Below are 23,782 nucleotides of genomic sequence, written 5' to 3' on the forward strand. Positions count from 1 at the left end.
GCTTCCCTGACTCAGCCCTGGGGACGTGCGCCCGCTGTGCGGTCCTGCAGGCTGCCCGGGCACTGGCTGCCCCAGGGCAATGGCAGGAGAACGGAATTCCAGACATTGTTTTCCACTCGGCGGACTTCCGCTCCTGGTCGTGGCCACACAGCCCCCCGTGGCTGCTCATGGTCTCCTGTCCTGAAGGTCCTGCCCGCGGGGCTGGTCTCGGGCTGCGGCTCTCCTGGGTCCCCAAAGCAGCGTCAGCGTCAGAGGACACTCATCCTACTGCTCTCCGGCCTCAGGAGTCAGAGGCCCCGGGCGTGGGGCCCTGCTGTCTCACAGCAGCGAGCCATCGGGGTTCCGACGCTACGGGTTGAGAGGGACGGAGGAGGGCGAGGACAGGTCTGTGCCTCCCCCCGTGCGACCTGCCCTCCCCCTCCCGCTCCGGCTCCCGCTCCGGCCCGCGGCCGCCCGGCACACCTGCGGTAGCAGCCCGAGCCGCCTCTTGCCAGACAGGTCCCTTCCTCCCTCAGCACCCACAGCCGTCAGCTGGCGTTGCTCACACTCAGCTCCTGTCCCTCTTCCACAGCAGTGTCCACTCGCTGCTGCAAAGTCAGTGATAAATCCTCTCCCCAGATTCCCAGGCTCCGGACTTCAACCTGCAAATTCTGTGTGTGCCTTTCACGTTCAGTGACAACCGACCCCTGGGTTCGGGGTTTGGGTCCCGCCCCTCTTGCTACGGGGGGCACCATCTTCACAGGAGGAGTGTCTACCACCTCCTCCCCGCACTGCGCCCCCAGCTTTGTGAGGCCCACAGCTGAGTCCAGTTTCCCCCCTCTTGGAAGTCCGGATCTTCCCTTCTTTGGTCGCATTTCTGTTTCTAGGTTTGTCTACAAACCCTGGTTTTCAGGGAAGTGGTGACTTCCTTACCCGTATTTTTTTTTTAATGTTTTATTTATTTCTGAGAGAGAGAAAAAGAGAGAGAGAGAGAGCGAGAGAGCGAGTGCATGAGCAGGGGAGGGGCAGAGAGAGAGGGAGACACAGAATCTGAAGCAGGCTCCAGGCTCTGAGCTGTCAGCACAGAGCCCGACACGGGGCTCAAACCCATGAACGATGAGATCATGACCTGAGCCGAAGTTGGACGCTTAACCGACTGAGCCCCCCAGGTGCCCCAGCCTTACCCGTATTTTTATCCAAGACAGTGCCTACCTTGTTGTCTAGTGCATAATAGATGCTCAGCATTGAATGGATCGACTAATTTCTTTTAAAAGAAATGTTTATTTACTTTGCGTGTGCATGTGCATGAGAGAGAGCTTGAGTGCACACAGGAGGAGAGGGGCAGAGAGAGAGAGATCGAGCGAGCACACACACGAGTGGGGAGGGGCAGAGAGAGAGAAGGAGAGAGAGAATTCCAAGCAGGCTCTGAACTGTCAGCACAGAGCCTAATGTGGGGCTTGATCCCATGAACTGTGAGATCATGACCTGAACTGAAATCAAGAGTTGGTTGCTTAACTGACTGAGCCACCCAGGTGCCCCTGTACTAATAATTTCTTTTTTTAAAATGTTTATTTATTTTTGAGAAAGAGAGAGAGAAACAGAGCATGAGCAGGGGAGGGGGCAGAGGGAGAGAGACACAGAATCTGAAGCAGGCTTCAGGCTCTGAGCTGTCAGCACAGAGCACAACATGGGGTTCGAACCCACGAACTGAGATCATGACATGAGCTGAAGTTGGACTCTTAACTGGCTGAGCCGCCTAGCCGCCCCTTAAATAATTTCTTATATGAATGAATTAATGAGTGAATACTTGCCAAAAAAGACTATAGAATAAAATGTAGACAAATATTAGTCTTTTGGTGCTTATAAAAAGGCATATTATTTGCTAAAAAATACTGGTTTGTTTTCCAAGTATTGTTGTAACAAAATAAGTCAATTTTTATTAATTTTTGCTGTTATTAGTTAAAATTAATTGAACACCAACCAGGAGCTTAAAATGTTCTCAAGGGCCTCTGAGCACTTGTACATAATTAAAAATATACTTTAATTAAAAAGTCTAAAACTGGAAGGGAAGCCTAGCCCTGGAAAGGCAGCCACTCCCTCCCCCCAGGCTTTGATTAGCTTGTTTGGACCTCGCTTGCTTACGAGCTCATCAGCTCGCCCGCCAGCGGCCCGCATCCCAGTCGTACTGTCTGCAGAGACGCCCCCAGTCCTGAGATCGCTGCTCGGAAGCCTCTGGTCCACTTCTTCCTTCTTTCTTCACAGATTATTTACAATGAATGGACATCTTCTGAACAACGCGAAGGATTTGCAAGACAACCACTTTTACGTGGCGGTGGGACTGGAGACCTTCAAATATTTCCCTTACTGGAAATCCGCAAAGGTGCCCAGTGAGGTCCAACAGTGAGCACATTTCATACCTTTATCTCCCGAGTGGGTGAAATCTGCCTTCTCCCCAGGATCGTCCCTGTACGGCCAGTTCAGCTATTGGCTGTTTTCCTGTAGTGAAACGTGATGGTCTCGTTTTATAGACGGCATGGTTTTGCATTTCCAAAATTAGGCACGGAGGGACTCCTGTTGTCTGCTATATTCACAAGGACGGTAAGCCCTCGTGTGGAAGGCGCTGCCCTTTCTCCGGGGACACGGGGAGTCGTAGAGAGAAGAGTCTCACGTGCAAACCAGTCGCAGCCCCGGCCCCGGGCACAGTCGTGACAGCCCAGGGCTCCCTCCTGCACCCAGCTCATCTGGCCGGTAGCTTCTGGTCTGAAATTGAGAGTCTGTGGGGGCAGCAGGCTCTTCTGGTGAAAACAGCAGGCCAGCCAGCCCCAGAATGAGAGCCCAATGTTCTCCGGTGCCCGAGGGACGCCCAGCGGCGTTACCCTGGAGCCCAGCCCGGCGTTCGGGCCCTGACCTGCTTGCCCAGAGTCCTGCACGGATGCTCACGGAGACGGGCGTGGACTCCGTGTCCGCCTGCAGTTCTCACGGTTCGTGGGCCTTGACGTCGCCTGATAAGGTGTCCGCCTTACGTTCTCAGGGCACAATTACATTTGATGCTTCCTTAGAGAGACTTCAGTGCTCCACCCACCTCGCTTCTCGGTTGTGTGTGTGCTAGAGCCTCAGTTTTCCCGCTCCAAATGCCCCCAGGCCCGCCAACGGTCCAGAGCACGTCCTGACTTTCTGACGTTGTGTTGGCCAGATACAGAAACCTGGTTGTTGGTCTGGGGCTCCACGGGGCTGCAGCTCCCGAGGGACTCCCGTGTGTTCGTCCAGGCTGTCCAGGCTCAGTGGTGGGTCACCAAGGACGTGACCCGCAAGACCGGAGTCCAGGGGTGTATACTGATCCAAATCCTCAAGTTTTTGTTCCATATTCAAGTCCCGGCATTAGAGCTAAGGCTGAGTCCATTGCTTTTGGGCCCCGTAAGAAGAGAGGGTGGGGCTTGGGATGACAGACAGGCTGCCTCCCAGAAACGCCCTTGAGCTGCCAGGGGGCAGACCAGCCATGGCTCTGGTCCCCGGGCGCCAGGTGCCTCACTCCAGTGCCCACGCAGCCCTCCTTCCGGAGTCTGCCTGATGCAGTGTTTGACTCGGGCGCCCGCCCCCGTTTCCGCACCAGGGCGCCCCCTGGTCTGGCTGAGAGGAGCGGTCAGCGGGACTTTGCAGCCGTGAGTGCTCAGGCCCAGGGGTGTGTCTGAACCACGTGCAGCAGCAGCAACTATTTGATGGGCTGCCAGGGACCCTCCCCGTGGCTGCTTCTTAGGGTCCTTATCTCAGGGAAGGAAAAGGAGCTGTCAGAGTTCGTCTCCTGGTGAAACAGGCAGATGGTCCCCCTGCCCCGACCTTAAGGTCCCCCCTGGGGCCTGGGACTCTGAGACACCCCCAGGGACCGTGTCTATGACGACCTCACGCCTGTTTGCACTCATGTGCTGTTGGGGTTTCTGCTTGGGGGCAGAGAGTGGCTCCTCGTGTCCTGTCCACGGGCGAGGCCCCACGGCAGGTGGGGAGGTCAGGGTCCTGCCTCCGGGCCTGGCGGCATGGCTGTTTCCCGATTTTACGTACGTGCCAAGTCATTGGCGACTGTCCTAACTGCATGGTGGGTGGAAACCCCTTAGGGGCTTTGGAATGAGGTGAACAGTTCTCTGTGTCCCCTGCTCCCAGCACGAGGCCCCCGTCTCTCAATGGGTTTTGTTATTTCCTGTCGTCTGTTCATGTGCCGAACCCTGGACCGGGTCAGTCAGTCGCTTAAATATCTTTCTCCTCGCGGAAGAGGTTGGGGCTTGAGAGGAAGGGTGTCCACAGAGCTGCTAAGAGACTGAAGTCCATCCCCCATACACCCTGTGGGAGGGAGGTGCCCGTCAGCTGGGGGCCGTGCCAGAAGTGCCCCTCCTGTGTGCCAGCAGTGGAGGTCAGCCCCCTGCAGAGGAATCAGGAGCCGGGCCCCTGCCCCACGGCGGCCGTTAGACGAGGGGTCTGCCACGCGGTGGAGGGAGGCTGGACTGGGTTTCAGACGGGCTCGGAGTCTCTGTTCTTCCCCTGATCAGCGGTGTGGGGTTGACCAAACCCTCTGTCTCCTAGCTGTGCCTCCTCTCCAGCCCAGGGAGAAGGTGACGCACGTGACACAGGCCACAGTGAGAAATCGTGTTTGTGGGAGTGACCGTCAGGTGTCAGAAACCTCAAAAACGTGGGTGCCCAGGCGGCCCAGTCGGTTAAGCGACTGACTCTTGGTTTCGGCTCAGGCCGTGATCTCATGGTTCATGGGTTCGAGCCCAACGTCTCTCCATCTCTTGCTGCCCCTCCCCCACTTGTGCACACTCTCTAAAAAAAGCTAAACAGACTTAAAAAAAATTAAAAACCTCAAAAATGTTAGGCTTTCCCCCCATGGTGGCATAAAAGGTCTAGGACAGAGGTGCCTGTAAACACGCTGCCCGTGGGCCGGAGCCCCACACTGGTACGTGGAGATCCCTTGGTCTCCGGGAAGGAAACCGAGGAACCTCGTTGGGGCCATTTCTGCTCCCGAGGCTGGGAAACGGCTGTCGACGTGAGCCCGGGCTATCAGGACACTGGACGCACCCTCTCCGTGGCCTTGTCTTCCTGCAAGCCACGGCTACAGAGTCCACCGTTTCAGAAGATGCTGTTTGGCTGATCTTCACCAGTTTCTAGCTGACTACCTTTTGTCTTTCAGAAAGTATGCGGACATCGAGAAGTACTCAAGAGAAAAGAAAAAAGTAAGTACTTTTTGCACAGTGAAGACAAGAAGTGTGGATGACTCTGGTGCCCCTGACCTTGATAAGGACGCCTCCCTGGAGAGGCCCTGCGGTGGGGACCCCAGCTTCTGGGCATAGGGTTCTGGGCCAGGCTTGCCCCTGTGCGTGTGGCCAGTGAGGCGTTGGAGCTCTGAGTGTAGACCCAGGAGGCACGCGGAGTTGTGACACAGGGAGTGTCACGAGGAAGATGGGTGGTGTGGGGACAGACAGGAGGGAGGGGCCAAGCCCTGACCCTGAGGGCAGCTGGAAGGGGGCATCTCAGGGCCGAGGCGCAGCTCACCGTGTGTGTGCATGCACGTGTGTGCACACGCATGCACACCGTGTGTGTGCCCTCGCGTGTGCATGTGTGTTGCACATAAAGCACGAGAAGAATGGCCAGCAGGTGTCAGGATAAGAGCCTGGACGGGCAGGTGAAGCCAGATCTTGGCGGTCATGCGGGTATTTATCACCTGTGTATATATGACCACATACCCCCACCACCTTATAAGCTGTGTTTCATTGGCTCTACTGACCTTCGTGTTTATTCAGTAAGGCTGTTAAATGTCTACTATCTGCCCATTCCTGGCTTTCCAGCCTCTTTGCTCAGGCACCCTCCGTACTGACCCTTATCAGCCTCGAAACCTGTGCCCCCATGTGTTGATCTCTGTTTTCCAATATCTAGTGGCCAGCCCTGAAGTGGCTTTTTTCCTGGTGCAGCTTGGATTTCATAATCACTGTCTTGCCCGTGCTCTTGGAAATACTTGTGCTTCCTGATGTCCACGAGCCCCATGGAATTTGCCTAGTGAGAGTCCAGCCGTGGACGAGGCCACAACCTTGCCTGTCCACACTGCACCCAGGGAGCTCCGTGTTGCTGGCGATGGTAACACAGCTGACCTGACTGTTCATGCCAAATTCGCTCCGTTCCCCGCGTGCCTTCACCGAAAAAGCCTTACTGCTAACAAATGCTTGTCAGAATGTGTTCTGCTAAATTTTGTAAGGGATTTTTGCATGTCCATTCATAAATGAGATTAGCCCGGAATACTTATTTTTCAAGTTGTTTTTGTCTGGCTTTGGCGTCAAGGTTTTCCTGAATCAACTGTTGTTGTTTTGGTAGCATCCTGAGCTGAACGATCGTCTTATTTATTTTTGATTTCCTTTCTCTGTGGGTTGCATTTAGTATTAAGTGTTTGTCGAATGAACGAAAGAACGAGAATCATTGAGAACACGAAAATGATAGAAGTGATTCTGCCCCAAGGATGCGCTTCATCTTGTTAGGATAGATGACGCATGGCCTGGTCTCATGATGAAACATGTGTGTGAATGGGTCACATGCACAGGGTGATGGTTTGGGGGCAGGGAGTAAGCGACACGTGGAGATGGGCGAACACAGTGCAGGTCCTCGCGTGGTTCAGAGAAGGGGGCAGGTGTCGGGGGGACAGAGAGCCCACGGGGATGTGCACACGATTCCAGCCTCACGGAGTCTTTCTCAGGTGCTGTAACCAGCTCACGTGGGGTGTGGGCACTGAGTTTGAAGCTGATACTTAGCACGAATGGTACAACCTCGAAATCTCATCCTTCCGTGGTTCTGGAAGCTTCTGACCACACAGAGACCTGAACCAGTAGTTCGTGGTTGTCCTTACTGTTTTAGTTATGTTGTTGTGTCCTTGTTGGTAGGGATACAATTTTCTTTTTCTTTTATTACATATTTGTTCTATTTATTCAAAAATTTGAGATGTGTTTCTTCTGATACTGTCTGTATTTCTTTCTCTTCTCTTGGAGATCTGTCACTGGAAAGGTAACAGGTTTTGATGGTGATATTTAACATTATGACTGCAAATATGCATACCCAGCAATGCAAACAAAATGTGTTATTTTAGTTTATTTATTTTAAAGTTTATTGATTGAGAGAGAGAGAGAGAGAGAATGAGCGTAAGCAGGGGAGGGGTAAGAGAGAAAGTGAATCCCAAGCAGGTTCCACACTGTCAATGCAGAGCCTGATGCAGGGCTTGAACTTGTGAACTGAGACATCATACCCTGAGCCGAAATAGTCAGACACTAACAGACTGAGCCACCCGGGCAGCCCCAGATATGTTATTTTAGAAAAAAATATCTATCATTGAAAGTTTTCTGTGACATAAGAGTGAGTGCATAAGGCGTGGAACAGCAGAGCACATTTTATTCCAGAAAACGGAAAGTCCTAAAAGAAAACACCAGGCATTGATTTTAACACCTGTCAAGATATTTTACCGTACTCGTCGTTTGTGTGAAGGTCTGCATGGTATGTTGAGCTGAGAATTCCGTACTTAACAAACCTTTGCCCCATGAGAGGAAGGGGTACGTTTTTGGGGATGGAGTCTATCCCTCGCGCCAGGCTCCACTGTTTGGCAGCATGAGGCTGAATCAGTCGCAGCAGCCACATCATGGTGCATACAGTTGCCTCTTTACTTGCTTATATACCTTGTTTTCTGCTTCTCACTCATTAAACTTCCTTTGTCTCTTTTCTGTGCTGAATAGGACATATCCATGTGGATGCCCGCTGGCCACTCTTGTTGCCATGGAGGCGGCGGTGAGCCCCGGCCAGCGCGGCCCCTCTCACCGTCGGCGGCTGAGGTGTGCTTGTGGTTGGCCCTACACACGTAGAGTTTGGTTGCTCAGCAAATCTCCCCAGGGCGGTTTGATATGATTCAAAATCGTGTTCCCAGAAAGCACAAAGATAGAACAGCAACCTGATGTTAGTCGAGTCTGTTCTTTTTAATTCCTTATTTTTTGCAAAGCAACAACCAACTCTTACGGGAACCGAGAAAGGAAGTTACCCACACGCGGTTGAAGATCCAAGTTCAGTAATCTATTACTGCGCATGTAATCTATTACGAGCCATGCTGAAGCCCAGGGGACTCAAACACCAGTGATTTACTACATCTCTGGCTCCCGCGGGTTGGCTGGGTGGGTCTGGGGCAGCTGGGGCGGTTTACTTGTGGCTACGTTCGGTGCAGGGTTCGTGGGCTGGGGTGTTTGGGCTGCCTTGAGGGGAGTGTCCGGGGGTTGGTGCTGATTGTCACCCACGTGGCTGCAAGATTCCAGGAGGTCGAGGAACAGACTCTCCCTCGGTGGAGGGGTGCAGCCAAGGTATACCCACTCTGCACCCCTCATCTGCATCCAGGGAGGGGCCTGGTGGCCAGGAAGCAGTCTGCCATATTTGTCTGGCACGTTTTGCTACTGAGGTAGGAGGAGAAGGGTTGTTTCCCACGCTCTAGGCAAGAAGGCACCAGCCTCAAAATGTGCAGAGCCTGACTCTTGGGAGAAAATTCCAGAGATAATGGTGTGCACTCTGCCCACACTGCCTGGCAAAGCACAGACATATTCAACTCTGAGGCAGAAATGGCTCCGGAGAGGGGACCCTTTGTGGCTCAATCAGCTGGGCATCCGACTTCAGCTCAGGTCATGATCTCCAGGTTCGTGGGTTCGAGCCCCGCGTTGGGCTCTGTGCTGACAGCTCAGAGCCTGGAGCCTGCTTCCGGTTCTGTGTCTCCCTCTCTCCCTGCCCCTCCCCTGCTCATGCTCTGTGTCTCTGTCTCTCAAAAATGAATAAATGTTAAAAAAAAAAAAAAGTCTCAGGAGAGCCTGACACTGGGTGTAAAATCTTGAGAAGATTCGAGTAATTTATTTCTGGTACATTGTCCCCTTGCTTTATGCACAGGTGTGGGATGTGATAAGCATCCATGTCTAAAAGTTGTCCAAGGGCTTTTCCAGGAGGCAGAAAGCAGAGCCCCTAGGTTACACGGAAGCAGTGTGGCCTCCTTGGCTGGCAGCTTGCTTTGTTTCTTAGCAGCACGTAAAATAACCATGTGTCTTAGGATTCATGGCAGTTGATTCCATGAAATGAGAAGACAAAGTACTGGGAAGGAGCACAGGTGCGTCTGGGTGGTCGTGGGTGTGAGAAAACGAGAGAGGTCAGGGTGGCCCCAGGGGTCAATTAAGTTGAGCTGTGACTGTTTTAGTCCCATGAAAATAACTGAATGAGCCTATTCTTTGTTTTTTAATGTTTATTTATTTACTTTGAGAGAGGGGGAGGCAGAGAGAGAGAGGGAGGGAGAGACAGGAAGGGAGGGAGAGAAAGGGAGGGAGAGAGACTCTCCAGCATACTGCACTGTCAGCACAGAGCCTGATGAGGGTCTTGAACCCACAACTCACGTGAACCGTGAGATCATGACCTGAGCCAAAACCAAGAGTCGGACACTTAACCCGACTGAGCCACTCAGGTGCCCCTGAACGAACCTATTCTAATTTTGTTAGCGCAGATTCAGTTTTACAGCAACTGCATTTACTGTGATTTTGTGTCTATTACTTTCCAAAGAAGTGAGGCTCATTTAATAAATGTTTAAAGCTGCATTCCTAGATTAAAATGAATATTTTAATGTGCAAGCCTCTGTAACACATCAGTGAATAATTAATACGCATTGTATTTATGTCACATCCACAACCAGACCATCAATATTACCTACTTCTCTTTTGGGCATAGAGCACAGAAAAAGTTGGCAGTGAACAGAAATGAAGAGAAAAACATTGACAAGTTAAAGGTGTGTGTGTGTGTGTGTGTGTGTGTGTGAAACAGTCATAGAGATGCACACAACGGTACACACACACTTTAATGACTGGGTCTAAACTGTAAAGTGCAGTGTGGAGTGAGTCTTTGGAACTGACGTTTGTAGGCCAAAACCATCGAGACCACAGCAGCATCACGCGGCCGCCAGGGCTCATCTGTGTGGGCTTCTGGTGGTGTGGAGATGCGCCCGAGCCAGACTGTCGGTCACAACAGCGGGAAAGCAGGGCGAGAGCGAATGAAATGGGCTCCCGAGAAAAATGGTAGTTCCTAAAGCACTACAGAGAAAGAAACACAGTGAGCCTCCGGTATGTTTTCTGGAAATGTTTTTATAGGAAAAAGGAAAATGAAATGGAAAAGCGGCACCTGCCGCCTTTGTAAGGTGCCCGCCTTGATTTCCACTCTGGAGTCGGGGCAAGAGGAGCAGGCAGCGGAGGGCGGCGTCTAAAAGTTCTAAATCGAAACAGAGTCTCTGTTTTCCTGCTCAACCCATCGATTCCGAGAACCGCTGTGAACGCGCGTTGCTCTGACCGTTAAGAGATACGTGGAGTGTCCGTTGCAGCAGCGGGTGCGTGTAAAGCTGACGGCGGCCCCGGCCGGTGCCAGGGGAGCGCTGGCCAGAGGGCAGCGGGTGGGCGGCAGCTGCGGGTGCGAGGCCGTGGGGCCCTGAGAGCCGCCAGGTGGGGCGCGGGCGGCGCTGGGGCAGGGCCTGGAGGTGAGCCTGCCTGACGCACCCAGGAGGTGGTGGCTCTGCAGAAACATCCAGGGGGGCCCGGAGGGGCAGCGGGGTGTGTGGGGGCTCCCCGTGAGCACCGGAAGGCAGACTGGGCCGGCGGTGCAGGCCTGTGTGTGTGATGTGAGCTCAGTCAAGCCCTCGCCGGTCTTTGCTCATTCCTGTGCCCCCGCGTTTCCCACATCTTCTTACTCAGTTCATGAAATCAGCGAACATGTAGAGCAAGTGCTGGGATCACGTCACTGAGCGTGGATTGTGTTTCCCGGGGACGAGGAAAGCAGAGGGCTCGGCCCGTGTTCTGGTGACCACGTGCCAGACGGTGTTTGCCCGGCACACACAGGTCAATAAAAACATCCTAGAAAAGCACCCAGAGATGAAGATCGCGTCCAGTGCTGGACGAAGGGGAGGAAGGAGACCGGGCGTGGGACTGGGCGTGGGGGCGAGTGCCTCAGGGTGTCCTTGGGGACAGAGGACAAGCCAGGCCTTGGGCCAAGACTTGGCGAGAAGCCAAACCAGGGCGGCTCCAGGTTTCACTGGACGTTGTGGAAAGACGGTGCTTTAAAAAACTTGTTTCCTTCGGGTACTTAGGTGAGGTGTGAGAGTCAACAGTAAAATCGATTTATTGACATCGTTCCCTCTCTCCACCTGCCATGGTGCTGGCCCCAAGCTCTGTGTGTCTCTGTGACCTTCCAGGTCGCTGTGGACCAGCTCATTTTCCTCTCGTGGCCGGAGCCTGGGGTGACAGGCTGGTGGCCGGGCGGTGGATGGTCTTGGCTTTCGCCGTGTGCTTTGCTCTGTACTAAGCGCTGCCTTCGTGTCCCTGTGAGGAGGCCAACATGATTTCTGTGTCCCGTCCCTTGAGTATTACTTCAGGGAAAGCACACTCAATACATGCCGTCTTTGTCTGAGAGGCTGACGACACGGAAAACGATCGCAAGAAAGAGATGTCGGTGATGCTCGGAGAGTGAAGCGGGTTTGCAGAATCGCAGCCCCGGCTCCCTCCAGCGCGCGGGCCGACTGAGTTCTGTCTCTGAGCCCGGTTCCTCTACTTACGAGCATGACTTCAAGTTTGAGGAAAGCCCCTTGAAACACGTAGACAGATTTTGCTTGGGTCTTGTATTTGGTCGTGGGGCGGTTTTCACACTCGAATTTCCGTGTGAATACAACATGGGCGGTTTGCATCGTGAATCTATCAGTGGCACAAGGTAGGTGTCTTAGCTTGACGTTTTCTCAGGAGCCACAGGGAGCTCAGGAGAAATCTCCGTTAAACAGCCCCGCCTGCGCTCACTCCAAATACTTGGGGGAAGGCAGGGCTAAGGAGAACCTCGAGACGGTTTGTATTTTTTTTTAAATGTTTTATTTATTTCTGAGAGAGACAGAGCATGAGTGGGGGAGGGGCAGAGAGGGAGGGAGACACAGAATCGGAAGCAGCTCCAGGCTCTGAGCTGTCAGCACAGAGCCCGATGCGGGGCTCGAACCCACAGACCGTGAAATCATGACCTGAGCCGACGTCGACGCTTAACCGACTGAGCTGCCAGGGGCCGGTTTGTATCGTGAAGATGGTTCATGGGACGGAGCCGGGAGGGTGCGCGGGATTAGTTCGTTGTACCCTGTGACCCCCCATGCTCGGGCATTCCGGTCTGAAGATTTTTAAAGATATCTGAGTTTCCCTTTATNGACCGTGAAATCATGACCTGAGCCGACGTCGACGCTTAACCGACTGAGCCGCCAGGGGCCGGTTTGTATCGTGAAGATGGTTCATGGGACGGAGCCGGGAGGGTGCGCGGGATTAGTTCGTCATACCCTGTGACCCCCCATGCTCGGGCATTCCGGTCTGAAGATTTTTAAAGATATCTGAGTTTCCCTTTATCTTAACCCAAAATGAACCTGCCACATTTAAAAAATTTAATTTTTTTTTTTTTTTTTTTAAATCAGAGACGCTCCCCTTTGCCTGGAAGTTTCAGCAGGAATAGTTTTGTAGTTGTTGAAGTGGTGATTTTTATTAGGCTGTTAGGTGTGTCTAAAACCACACGGGCTGCTCAGACTCTCCTGCTCCCTTCCAGAACTTTCCCTCATTTTGTCGGGTGTGTGGGCATCTTAGGTTAGTAGGACGGCACAGCCCCCCCCGTGAGCCGCTGTCCTTACCCTGGGAGACAAGTGTTTTTGCCACTTTGCCGAAGAGAAGCGTCAGGGGCAGAGCAGTCCAGATGGTGCTGGAAGGGACGCCTCTTCCTGGTTCCTGGACGAGGCCGCGTGCTCGCCCTGATCGTCTCACAGTGACTGGGACGCTGCTGTTCCTAACACACCTCTTATTCTTGATTTGTGCCTTAGGAGGATTCCAAAGGAAAAGAGCCGCACAAGTATGACAGCATTCCTGATAAGGAAAGGGATTCTGTGTTTTACGCCAGAGAGGGGAGGAAGAAGGTGCTGGTAGAAACTTCGTCCCAATGTGGTGCAGGTAATGTGAACTTGTTTGGCTGCTGCCCTAAAAAATGTTACTCTTTTAAGAATGTGTCTTTTGGGGGCCAGGTTCGCTGCAAACAAAGATATGACTTGTAACATCTGATTTTAACTCCTGATGCATGACTATCTGATATATTAATGAGACATTCAGCTCGAGGGGCCCTGTAGTGAGAAGAGAAAAACCATGTTCCAGGGCTGAAGGCAGTGGCACTCTCTACCAGGAAGCCCTCCCAGATCAGTATAGTAACTCTCCCTCTGTGGATGTCAGGGCAGGGCGTGCTCTCCCTGAGGACCAGGCAGGCAGTAAACCCACAAACAAGTCAGACTTTGGAGGGAGACGTGAAACTAAACTCCATTTGAATGGTCTGGGTTTACTCTTTGAGTCTGAAGGACGTTTAAAAGATTAAACTTTGGAGCTGATTTTAAAATGGAATAATTAAGAAAACCCTTGCTCTGCTCCTGCTTCTGCTCTGTGGAGCCCAGGCTGGGAGGGGCCTGACTGGCTGGGTGGGGGCCTGAGCCCTGGCTGGGGGGGGCCTGAGCCCTGGCTGGGGGGGGGNAACCTCCGGATTCTGTAAGCAGATAAGCCACCCAGCTGTAATCTGGTGTGCTGGCTTTTATCTGTCGGCCCTCGTTTGTTACAACTCATTTCATTCAAACCCTAGACTCCTTTCACTCATTACTCGCAAATAAGTTGTTGGCGTAGTTTTGAAGTAACAAAGGCACGTGTCCTCGGAACATGGCCCGCCGTCTGGGGTTGCTGTGTGTTCGTTCCTCACCGAGCTAACCGGACACGCGCCTGTCGAGTGCTCACTGTGTTTCGTCCCCAGGACCGAGTCCTGTGGTGGGTAGGTCACAGCGATGACCGTGACTTCAGGGTCTGGGAGCTTCGTGGAGACAGGGGTGTGGACCTGGGGCCCCGGGTATGGCAAGCTCAGAATGTCAGTCTGTGATGTTGGTTTGGGTCAGAAACTGCGCAGTGGGTGTTGGCCTGAGAGCCCACATGTGTTGTTTTTCTCCAGAAGGTGACGTGTACAAAGCCCACACTCCGAGCACGGAAGCCCAGGGGGCACCAGAGGTCAAAGAAGACAGGCACGTACAGGTGGAGGTGCCCGTGGACCAGGTGGGTCACGCGCCCGTGNCTCCGCCCCTGCGCCCAGCTCGCCTGGCCTCTAGAATGTTCTGTGCCCTCTCCGGTCAGCTACCGTGCATCCTTCAGGTGCTACATCACGTGTTTTCCTTCTGCCCCTCTCCCTGGAGGCTTGTCTGCTGTCGGGACCCTTCTGAGCACCGGTCACAGATTGTGACTGCGGAGTCAGCTTTGTTGTCACTGGATCACTGTCCGTTGTCCCAGGACGAGGCGGGGGACGCCCTTAATAACCCGTGGGGGAGGGCAGGGGGCGGAGTGAGGGGCACGGGCTGATGTGATTGGGAATCACGTGACACCGACTTCCTAGCCGTCTGACCTCAGACCCCCGACTCCTTAGCCACACGGTGGGCATGACGTGTGGGTACAGGGCCTGATGCACGCTGGGCCCCCGCACCCCCTGCTTCCTTCCTTGGGGCTCACAGAGGCGGGACATGGAGTCCGAGGAAGGCCCAGGGGAAGTGGAGGGAAGAGGGTGAGGTGTGAGGGGTCAGCCTCAGCCCTGCCGGGAGCAAAAGCATAGGGGCCTGGCTCCCCCTGGCTCCTGCCCACCCGGAGGGCGCGTCCCGTCTCCCCCTGGCTCCCGCCTGGTCCGGCTCCACGCCCACCTGGAGGGCGCGTCCCGTCTGCACGGGTCTCTGGCCCCAACTTCTGCTCCTGCCCAGGGCAGGTGGGCCGGGCGAGCTCGAAAACGCACGGCTTTGTCCACCGGCATCTCTGGTGTCCTGAGAGCACCAGACGCACATTTCAATCATTAGCCTTTGAGAAAACAGTGTATCTTCTGCGGAAGGTCAGTGTCTGCATCCGCGTTCCATTTTTATCCTCCTGGACCGGACATGGCCGCAGCCCTGCACTTGCGAGAACAGAGGACCTGACCCGGCGACAGTGAGCTTCTGGCCCCTTTTTTGAAAATCAGTCACTCTTAATTTTCTCCCTTTATTATAAACTTCTGCTATTTTTCTTTCCCGTGATAGGTTTAAAAACGTTACAGACCACGTCAAGGCACCAGCCGCTTCCCCTGGCCTGTGAGCACGTTCCCTGGGTGCCATGTTGTAGCTTCTCAGTCACGAGTGATCTTATTTATTCCTTTCTTCGATACGACAAAAAGTGGCCAAAAGACTTAGTTTTCTCATAAAAATCCCAACGAACAGGTTAAGTATTTTTATTGCACATTTAAGGAATTTCTGTAATAAACGACTTAAGACGTTTTAGGCAGTTACTTTTATACCAAAATGAGCAACCCCAGCCTCCTCCAACATTGATTATTTTCCTTGATACATTATTGTTCTGGGTTGTGGACTCAGAGAGTCTGAGGCAGGTTTTACTTTATTTATTTTTTAATGTTTTTATTTATTTCTGAGCGAGAGAGAGAGACAGCATGAGCCGGGGAGGGGCAGAGAGAGAGGGAGACACAGAATCCGAAGCAGCTCCAGGCTCTGAGCTGTCAGCACAGAACCCGATGTGGGGCTCAAACCCACGAACTGTGAGGTCATGACCTGAGCTGAAGTCGACGCTTGACTGACAGAGCCCCCCAGGCGCCCATCAGATGCAAGTTTTAAACACAAGTAACCCCCTGGTGTCACAAATGCTGTGTCCATCACCATGATCAATAAGCATCCTGGGGAGTTTCCATTGCTAGTGCTGTATCTGGTTTCCACTGTATCTGCGGCTGTGGGGTGAGGTGCGTTCCCCAGAAGGGTGCGTAGGGGAGGAAAGAGACGCAGAAGGGAAGTGCTTGTCCATGTAGGGGAGTGGGGGGCGGTGAGGGAGGTGCTCAGAGAGAGGAGGCTGGCACCGTGGTGGTGGGGGAGCTCAGGGCAGCCAGAAAGAATGGGTGTTGTACTGCTTTCTTTCTTCCTCTTTCCTTCCTTCTTTCTTTCTTTCTTTCTTTCTTTCTTTCTTTCTTTCTTTCTCTTTCTCTCTCTCTCTCTCTCTCTCTTTCTCTCTTTCTTTCTTCTTCTTTAATGTTTACTCATTTTGAGAGAGCGCATGCACGCAATGGAGGGAGGGGCAGAGAGAGAATCTCAAGCAGGCTAAGCGTGGAGCCTGATGTGGGTCTCAATCCTGGGACTGTGAGCTCATGACCTGAGCTGATACCAAGAGTCAGATGCTCAACCGACTGAGCCACCGGGCGCCCCCGTGTGTATTTTCTGTCTAACCTTCGTCCCCACACCGGGCAGGGACTGGGACTCCCTGGCTGTCAGGAGACAATAGGAAAGCCATGTCTGTTGCTTTGAAGGACAAGGAGACGGGACCCCGCTACGGCTGCGTCAGTGGGCATGGAGACGGGGGGTGGGAACTAGGTCAGCAGTGCACGTGGTGTGAGGGCCGAGACGTGGCCCTGGGGGATGAGGGCCTGGAGAGGCTGAGCGAGGGGGCCTTCTCCCCACACCCAGCAGGGGCCCCCTGAACAGATGCAAGAAAATGCCAAGTGATGGCATCGGTGGCTGCGAGGCAGGTTGGACCAGTGAGTTCTGCGTCTTTGAAAACGAGGTCCCTGTGGTCCGTTCGCTTTGGGGAGCACTGCCTTTCCCACCCGCCCCTGGGGACCCCCAGTGCGGAATGGGTGTGTCAGAGAGGCCCTAAAATTAAAATACTGCTTAAGCTTTTAGTTAACTCCAGTGCCCAGGAATGCTTGTCCTTCTAGGGCCCCCGGGAGACGCAGCACAGCCGCACAGGCCAGCACGCGGTGTCGGAGGACCTTTCCCCGGCCTGGGGAGGAGGGGAGGTGGCCTCGCAGAGCGGGGCGGCAGGATGTGATTTGGGGGGTCCCCTGGGTGGGGTCCGCACTGCAGTTTTTAGCTCTTATGATCTGCACAAAAATGGCATCCAGATATTAAAACGTTGACGTTTTAATGATTAAAGATACACGTGTTTCACAAAAGCGATGTCTTCTGCCAGATCAAAGGTTATGTTTATTTTTATAAACACTTTAAAAAGACGAGTGCCTAGAACTGCAGGCTCTGTTGAGCCCAAGGCTCTGAGCTGTGATTTTTCGCGGGGTTGGGGGGAGGGGATAGTTCAGCGTTTCTGACCAGTTCTTCCCTAGTGCAGAGTCCCCAGCAGGTGCTCACACGGCCGTCAGTGCTCCGGAAGGGCGGCCTCGGAGATCCCAGTGACCTGGGTCCCGTTCCCACGGCGCCTGCCGCTGCGGTTACTTCGAGTCCCCATGGCCCAGTCTGGCAGGCGCCTGCCGTTGCTTGGGCTCCCTCAGCAGCAGAGCAAGGGACGCGAACTCCCGCCGTTCCGCTCGGACAAACGGCTGAGAAGAGGACACTAAGACAGTGAAGCCAAGATAATGTGGACTCAGTAGGAGGCCAGTCTGTATTGTGTCACGTGTGGGTTGTTTCATTAGGAAACACACTGGGGCTTCAAGCTTTGGCGCTTCGAGGCGCAGGGACGAGCTCCGACCACACGCTGACGGTCCCGTGGGCACGAGTCGTAGCGCTGTAAGCGCCGGTGCTTCGGCTGAAGAACAGCAAACCTGGGGAGGAGGCGCCTAACCCCGAGGGGCACTCACGCCAGCCAGGTCACCCCGCGTGACCGGGGCCCGGGGCCTCCCGTGTGACGGGCCGGCGGGGCTGGTGGCCCAGAGGCTCGGCAGTGTCACCCGAGGCCCGGTTCTGGGCGCCGCTGTGCCCGGCCTCCCTCTGCGCAGGGGGTGCTGGCCTCGGCCTCGTTTCCCCACAGATGTTCGCCTCCACCCTGGGCGCCGCTGAGACGCGTGGACGCGGAGCAGAAGAATCAAGAGGCGGTTTCCTTCCCTGTGGCCTTTTCCTCCAGAAATGCAACGCTCGAGTCGGCCAAGGCCCCGTCGGCGGCCGGGGCAGGCGACGGGGCTTGGGGGGTGGGGGCTCATCTGCTTCTGGATTCCGGGGTCAGGGGCAGGCTCTTCTGAACGGCAGGGCTACTGCCTGGAGCTGGAAGGGACAGGCAGAGGGGAGGCTGGGGGAGGCAGCTCTGGGGTCTACACCCATCTGTGGTCTTCGTGGTGGACGTGGCTGTCCTGGCTTCTTCCCGGCTCGCTCCTGTCTCCGCAGAGCCCCTCAACACTCCTGTGCTGTCAGTTATCGAATCCCCCTGTTTTGGGTGCGTGGAATCTCCGTTCTCGTGAGTCCTCCTGGCTGGGTGGGCTGGAAGCCAGCCAGGTCTAAGCAAAACGCCTCCTCCCGTGGCCTCCCTCCCACAGCCTCCCTCCTGTGGCCTCCCTCTTTTCTGTAAGACTTTATTTTTAAGTAATCATTTGTCCAGTGTGGGGCTCGAACTCACGACCCCGAGGTCAAGAATCGCACGCTCTTCTGCTGAGCCCACGAGGCGCCTCTTTCTCAGTCTTCTTGGTACTCCAGGGTCTCAGCCCGGCGTTTAAGGTCAGAGGTCAGCAGGGGTCAGGTCGGGGCAGCTTCTCTTCTCTCTCCAGACCTTTCCCCCCACAGATCTCCCTGCCACCGGGGCGCCAGCCTCTCCGCAGCTCTCTCCTGGGCTCCAGACGCACACTCACATCTACACCCATGCACACACACACACACACACCTAGACACACACACACATCTACATATGCACACCCACCCAGACACCTGCACGCGTGCACATGCATATGCACACACATGCACACACCTACACACACACATGGACACTTGCACACCCAGGCATGTGCACGCACACCCAGACTTGTGCGCGCACACACATACACACCAGACTTGTGCGCGCACACACATACACACAAGCACACGCATACATGTACATGTACCTGCCCTCCTATACAGGAGGTGTCTCATCTCTCACCATTTGCAGTTGTAGTCACGCCGGAGAAAACCTTCAGGGGCCTCCTGTGTGTTAACCTGCGTCGCATCCTATGTGGCTCCATGTAGCTCTCTTACCGAGCGTATCAGAGTTGCGGGTTTGTACTTAACTGTGTGACTTAATTACCATTTGCCTCCCCCATCTGACTTAGCTCCTTGGGGGCCACTCTGGTTTGCGTTCACCGTCACTATTGTATCTCAGCCTGTGGGACACAGGCTTCTGTGGGTATTGCTGAAGAAATGAATGAAGCAATGGTTGACATCACTTATTCTTTGAAAGGGTGTATTTTTCGTGTTTATTTTCCGTGTGATTGGAGCAGTCCCCACAGAGTCTTATTCACCGTGATTACTTTTCCCCATAGACTGTAGGAAGAGCTCCCTCATACAGTGTCTGGATTTTCAGAACCTTTTTTTTTTTTTTTAATTTTTTAAAAAATTTTATTTCTGAGAGAGAGAGAGAGAGAATGATCAGGGGAGGGTCAGAGGGAGAGGGAGACACAGAATCCGAAGCAGCTCCAGGCTCTGAGCTGTCAGCACAGAGCCCGACATGGGGCTCGAACCCATGAATCGTGAGATCAGGACCTGAGCCCAAGTCGGACGCTTAACCGACTGAGCCCCCCAGGCACCCCTGGAGTTTTAGAACGTTTGGACAGGAGAGGTCGGGCTGGTGGGAGCGGCTGTTGGGCAGTCACCCAGGCGTCTACACAGCCACAGCCTTGGGTCTTGCACCTTCAAGGCTCAGCTGGCAGGGGCTGTTGGGTCCCCAGGGCTCATCGTCAGCACCCGTTGTGGTCACCTGGAGAGAGACTACTTCTCCGCCTACTTTCACTCAGGTGTGGCTCTGCGACCCGCCTTCACTGAAGCCAGGGCCGTGGACTTGCTGAGCCACACTGCCTGGCAGAGGCCTTAAGGGCCGGCGTGTAAACCCCACACTGCTTTCTGCCTCTGCCGTCGTGGAAATGAGGGAGCTCGAGTCTCCCTCCGCCGGGCGTCCGGGTGACCGTGTTGAGCAGGAGGCGCCCTCGCCAGCCCGCAGTGGACACGGGGCCCCTGCGCTCGGCGTGACTGTCACCCCAGTCCTACCTGCCGACTCCGCCTGGTACAGGAATACAAAGGAAGTGGCCCCGAGGGGAGCCCTTTCTTTCTTTGCCACAGAACCACATGGTTTCCCTTCGTCGAGCGGTTCCAGGGCGCCAGTTAAAGACCGCTCACTGCCTTCTGCCAACAAGTCACACAAACCGGGCATTCCTTAGCAAGGAGGTGAGCGCACACCGCTGGGTGAGGAGCGAGCCCGGCCAGGCTGTGGCGGGTGGGTCTTGAACACAGGGAACGGGGGCAGTGGTTGTGGTCCCCAGGGGCGCACAGAGGGTCACACAGGCACTTACTACCTGCTGACCCGTGGCATCTGGAGGGGATAATCCACTACTTTTATTTTATTATTATTATTTTAATATTTATTTTTGAGAGACAGAGAGGAGAGAGACACACAGAGCACAAGCAGGGGAGGGGCAGAAAGGGAGGGAGACAGAGAATCAGAAGCAGCTCCAGGCTCCGAGCTGTCAGCACAGAGCCTGATGTGGGGCTCGAACTCATGAACCTTGAGATCACGACCTGAGCTGAGTCGGACGCTTAACCCACAGAGCCACCCAGGCGCCCGCATTCAAGTGCTTCTCCTTAAAGGCTTCTCCAACAATTCTACTAAACCAGTTAGGGTTTCGTAAGTGGAGCCAAGTGAAAAATACAGGGCAGACACAGCCTGGGGTTGAAGTAACCACTGTGGAAAAGCCGGCCACATTGTCAGCTCTGTCCACAGAGTGGTTCCCAGCGTTGCTCTGTTTCACTGCCTGTTTGTCCCTTCGTGGGGCTTGACGGAGGGTGACGGCCACCAACCCTAACACGGGCTGTGTTTTCTCCCCAGAAACCAGCTGAGATAGTCGCGGAAGACGAAGACATACACGATAACCTCCCCGATGGTGGAAGCATCACGGTGAGCGAATTCTACTTTTACTTTGCACTCCGTGGCCTGGGTCCACGGACCCCCGTCTCCTTTGAACACGCCGGGCGGAGCTCCCGTTCGATGCAGAACGAATCAGAGAGCCCACTTGGTTCGAGGATACAAACCGGCACGGAGTCAGGCACACAGCATGTTCCCAGGCAGGCGGTCCGTAGATCAGGTCTCTCAGTGCCGGAAATTACCTGAGTAATTGTAATGGCTTTTGTGCCTTCCCTGATCACCTTTACTGTGCTGCCGTCACAGACGGAAAAACTGTTTTCCTAACAGAGTTCGAGATCTGTTTTTAGAGTGGAGAACCGGGAGGTGGATAGCAGCAGGTGTGTGGGTGTGTAGGTGTCCGTGGCCCACAGGGACGTTGTGTTTGTGAGTCCTCGGTGTTGTGGAAATAGCTTGTCTTGTTGGGGAAGCGGGGGTGTGGACCGCTTACACCCCTTAGATGGCGGCATGAGCTCATCCGGAAGCCCTGGCTGCGTGGCCGTGGCCGTGTCTGCTCTCTTCTCCACCAGATGCTGAAGAGGCGCCGTCGACGCAGGAAGCACCTTCCTGTGGTGCCGCGTGAGATTCTGTGACTCATCTGTAGATGCGTGTGTGTCGGGGAGACAAAATTTCCTTTTATCTTGACTTTTTAATTGAAGAATATTTGGCAGTTAAAGCTAATTAACATACCCACCACCACAGAGAGACACAGTTTTCTTTCTCCCTCCCTCCCTCCCTCCCTCCCTCCCTCCCTTCCTTCCTTCCTCTCTGTCTCTGTCTCCTTCTTTTGTGTTGAGAACATTTAAGACAAGATTTACTTTACTTTAAATATACAATTCACGTAGGTAAGAAATATATTTTTGGGAATTTGTTTACAAACTTCTATCTCTAGAATTTTTTTTCAAGGTGGTTTCTCATTTTAAAGTTTTTGGCCCCAGGGAGGAGGTTATGTAATGAGTCTGGGGTATCAGGTATGAGTCTATTCTGTTGAGGAAGCTTCCAGAACTATAAATAAATTTGAGGATGCAACAGCCTTGCCAGCCATCCTTGTCCACTCTTCAACGTGCCCGGCGGCCTGCTGGCTCCCACATTTAGGGACAGAGGGAAGTGACCCCCGGAGGGCTGGTGGGAGGGGGCTTGAGCTACTGGGACTTGTCTGCTGTCTCTTGCCCACCCGGGAAAGGGCATTTGTGGGAAAGGAAGTGTTTTGGGTTTTTCAACACCAGTGGAGTTTATGATCTAACAGAGTCAAAGGGAACACTCTTTCAAACAATTCACTTTTTCTTCCTTACATTCTTAAATATTTTTGATTTGGAGGCGGTTTTCAGTGAAAGTACACAGTCTGTATCTGGATGAATCAGGAAGACTTTCACATGAGGAGGAAAGAGTATTCCGTTGCTTTGGTGACAGAGTGTAAGACTGTGTTCTGAGAGTCGGAGCAATGTCTGTCCCCGAGCGTTAGGTGAAGGGTCACAAAGATCACCTGCTTGTACTGGGGGCAGTAACGGGGAAGGGCGCTGGTATGTTTCAGCTACGTAATAGCCGAATGCTGTGTTTTAATAGGAAGAGGGCACAAACACTGTGATGACATTAAATCTACGCTAGAACTTGAAAGCCTAGAGCGGCCACTGAACTTGGCTGTCCACGCCTTGTTGACGTGGTACGGAGGTCTCCTTCGGCCTCGGGGAGTGTTTCCTGTGTATGAGTAACTTGACATCAGTCAGTAGGTTTAATTTCCTAGAGTGAATCAAAGTGTCTTTCTATTTATTTATTTTTTATTTTTTAAATGTTTATTTATTTTTGAGAGAAAGAGACAGAGTGTGAGTAGGAGACGGACAGAGAGAGAGGGAGACGCAGAATCCAAAGCAGCTCCAGGCTCTGAGCTATCAGCACAGAGATCATGATCGACTGAGCCACCCAGGCTCCCTGAGAGTGTCTTTCTTAACGTATTATTGAAATAATGGCAAACCCAAGCACCTAACTGTGAACTGTAGATTTTATAAAAATGTTTATTTATTCAAGAGAGAGAGAGCATGAGCAGGGGGTGGGCAGAGAGAGAGGGAGAGAGAGAATCCCGGGTAGGCTCTGTTCCAGCATAGAGCCCGATGTGGGGCTTGAACTCACTAAACTGTGAGATCGTGACCTGAGCTGAAACCAAGAGTTGGATCCTGAACTGACTGAGCCACCCCGGCGCCTGTCAGTGAACTATAGTTTTACTTTGTGTTTCATTTCTCTGTTAATTTGAAAAATGAATTGTGTGACATTTGTTTGACCCTGACTGTATTGGGGTTGTGTGTGTGTGTGTGTGTGTGTGTATGTGTGATTTCTCTCTTCCCGACATCGTGGAACCTTAGGAGCTGAGCATGTGCCTTGGCGGCTCATGTCCTTTACAGTGTCCAGGACAAAGCTGATACACAGTAGGTGCTTCCTAAATATTGTAGATTTGCTTTGAGTCACCTCTGCCGAAGTTGCGTAAACTTCTGTGTATAACCCTGGAGTAAATGATGAAGACCTTGCAAAGCTGTAGGACGGCATATTATTATGAACACCATTTTAAAATTGTATATTTCTGATGTTTGATCGTAAGGGCTTCTGTTATCATTTAAAATTTTTTGTGGTAAAACATATATTGTATGTATATGCACATATGTAACATACAAACTTACCATTTTCACCATTTCTAAGTGTACAATTCAGTGGTGTTAAGTATCTTTGCAATGTTGTGTCACCATCAGCCCTGCCTATATGCTGATACAGACCTCATCCCATACAGGGCCTCTCAGCATCACTCAGGGGCTCAGCCTCCCCCCCCAGCCCCTCCCCCAGCCCCTCCA

The 23,782-nt window shown here is 53.4% G+C and overlaps 1 protein-coding gene across 14 annotated transcripts in view; it reads left to right on the forward strand.

The window, feature by feature from the left end:
* DCDC2C (doublecortin domain containing 2C) overlaps positions 1 to 23,782 on the forward strand; it is a 74,408-nt gene that overhangs the window by 16,114 nt on the left and 34,512 nt on the right. For 10 of the 14 annotated variants that reach the window (XM_077750982.1, XM_077750985.1, XM_077750994.1 and 7 more), the window contains exons 4-9: positions 2,242 to 2,379; positions 5,156 to 5,198; positions 7,731 to 7,826; positions 12,881 to 13,007; positions 14,035 to 14,135; positions 20,877 to 20,945. In XM_077750982.1, the coding sequence (XP_077607108.1) occupies positions 2,242 to 2,379; positions 5,156 to 5,198; positions 7,731 to 7,826; positions 12,881 to 13,007; positions 14,035 to 14,135; positions 20,877 to 20,945 (574 nt within the window). The remainder of the gene's footprint in view (positions 1 to 2,241; positions 2,380 to 5,155; positions 5,199 to 7,730; positions 7,827 to 12,880; positions 13,008 to 14,034; positions 14,136 to 20,876; positions 20,946 to 23,782) is intronic. The other 4 variants (XM_077750987.1, XM_077750990.1, XM_077750983.1 and 1 more) reach the window with 3 other exon arrangements.

Source organism: Crocuta crocuta, unplaced genomic scaffold (genome assembly GCF_008692635.1).
Source record: "Crocuta crocuta isolate KB4526 unplaced genomic scaffold, BGI_CrCroc_1.0 scaffold129, whole genome shotgun sequence".
In the NCBI taxonomy this organism is placed as follows: domain Eukaryota; kingdom Metazoa; phylum Chordata; class Mammalia; order Carnivora; family Hyaenidae; genus Crocuta; species Crocuta crocuta.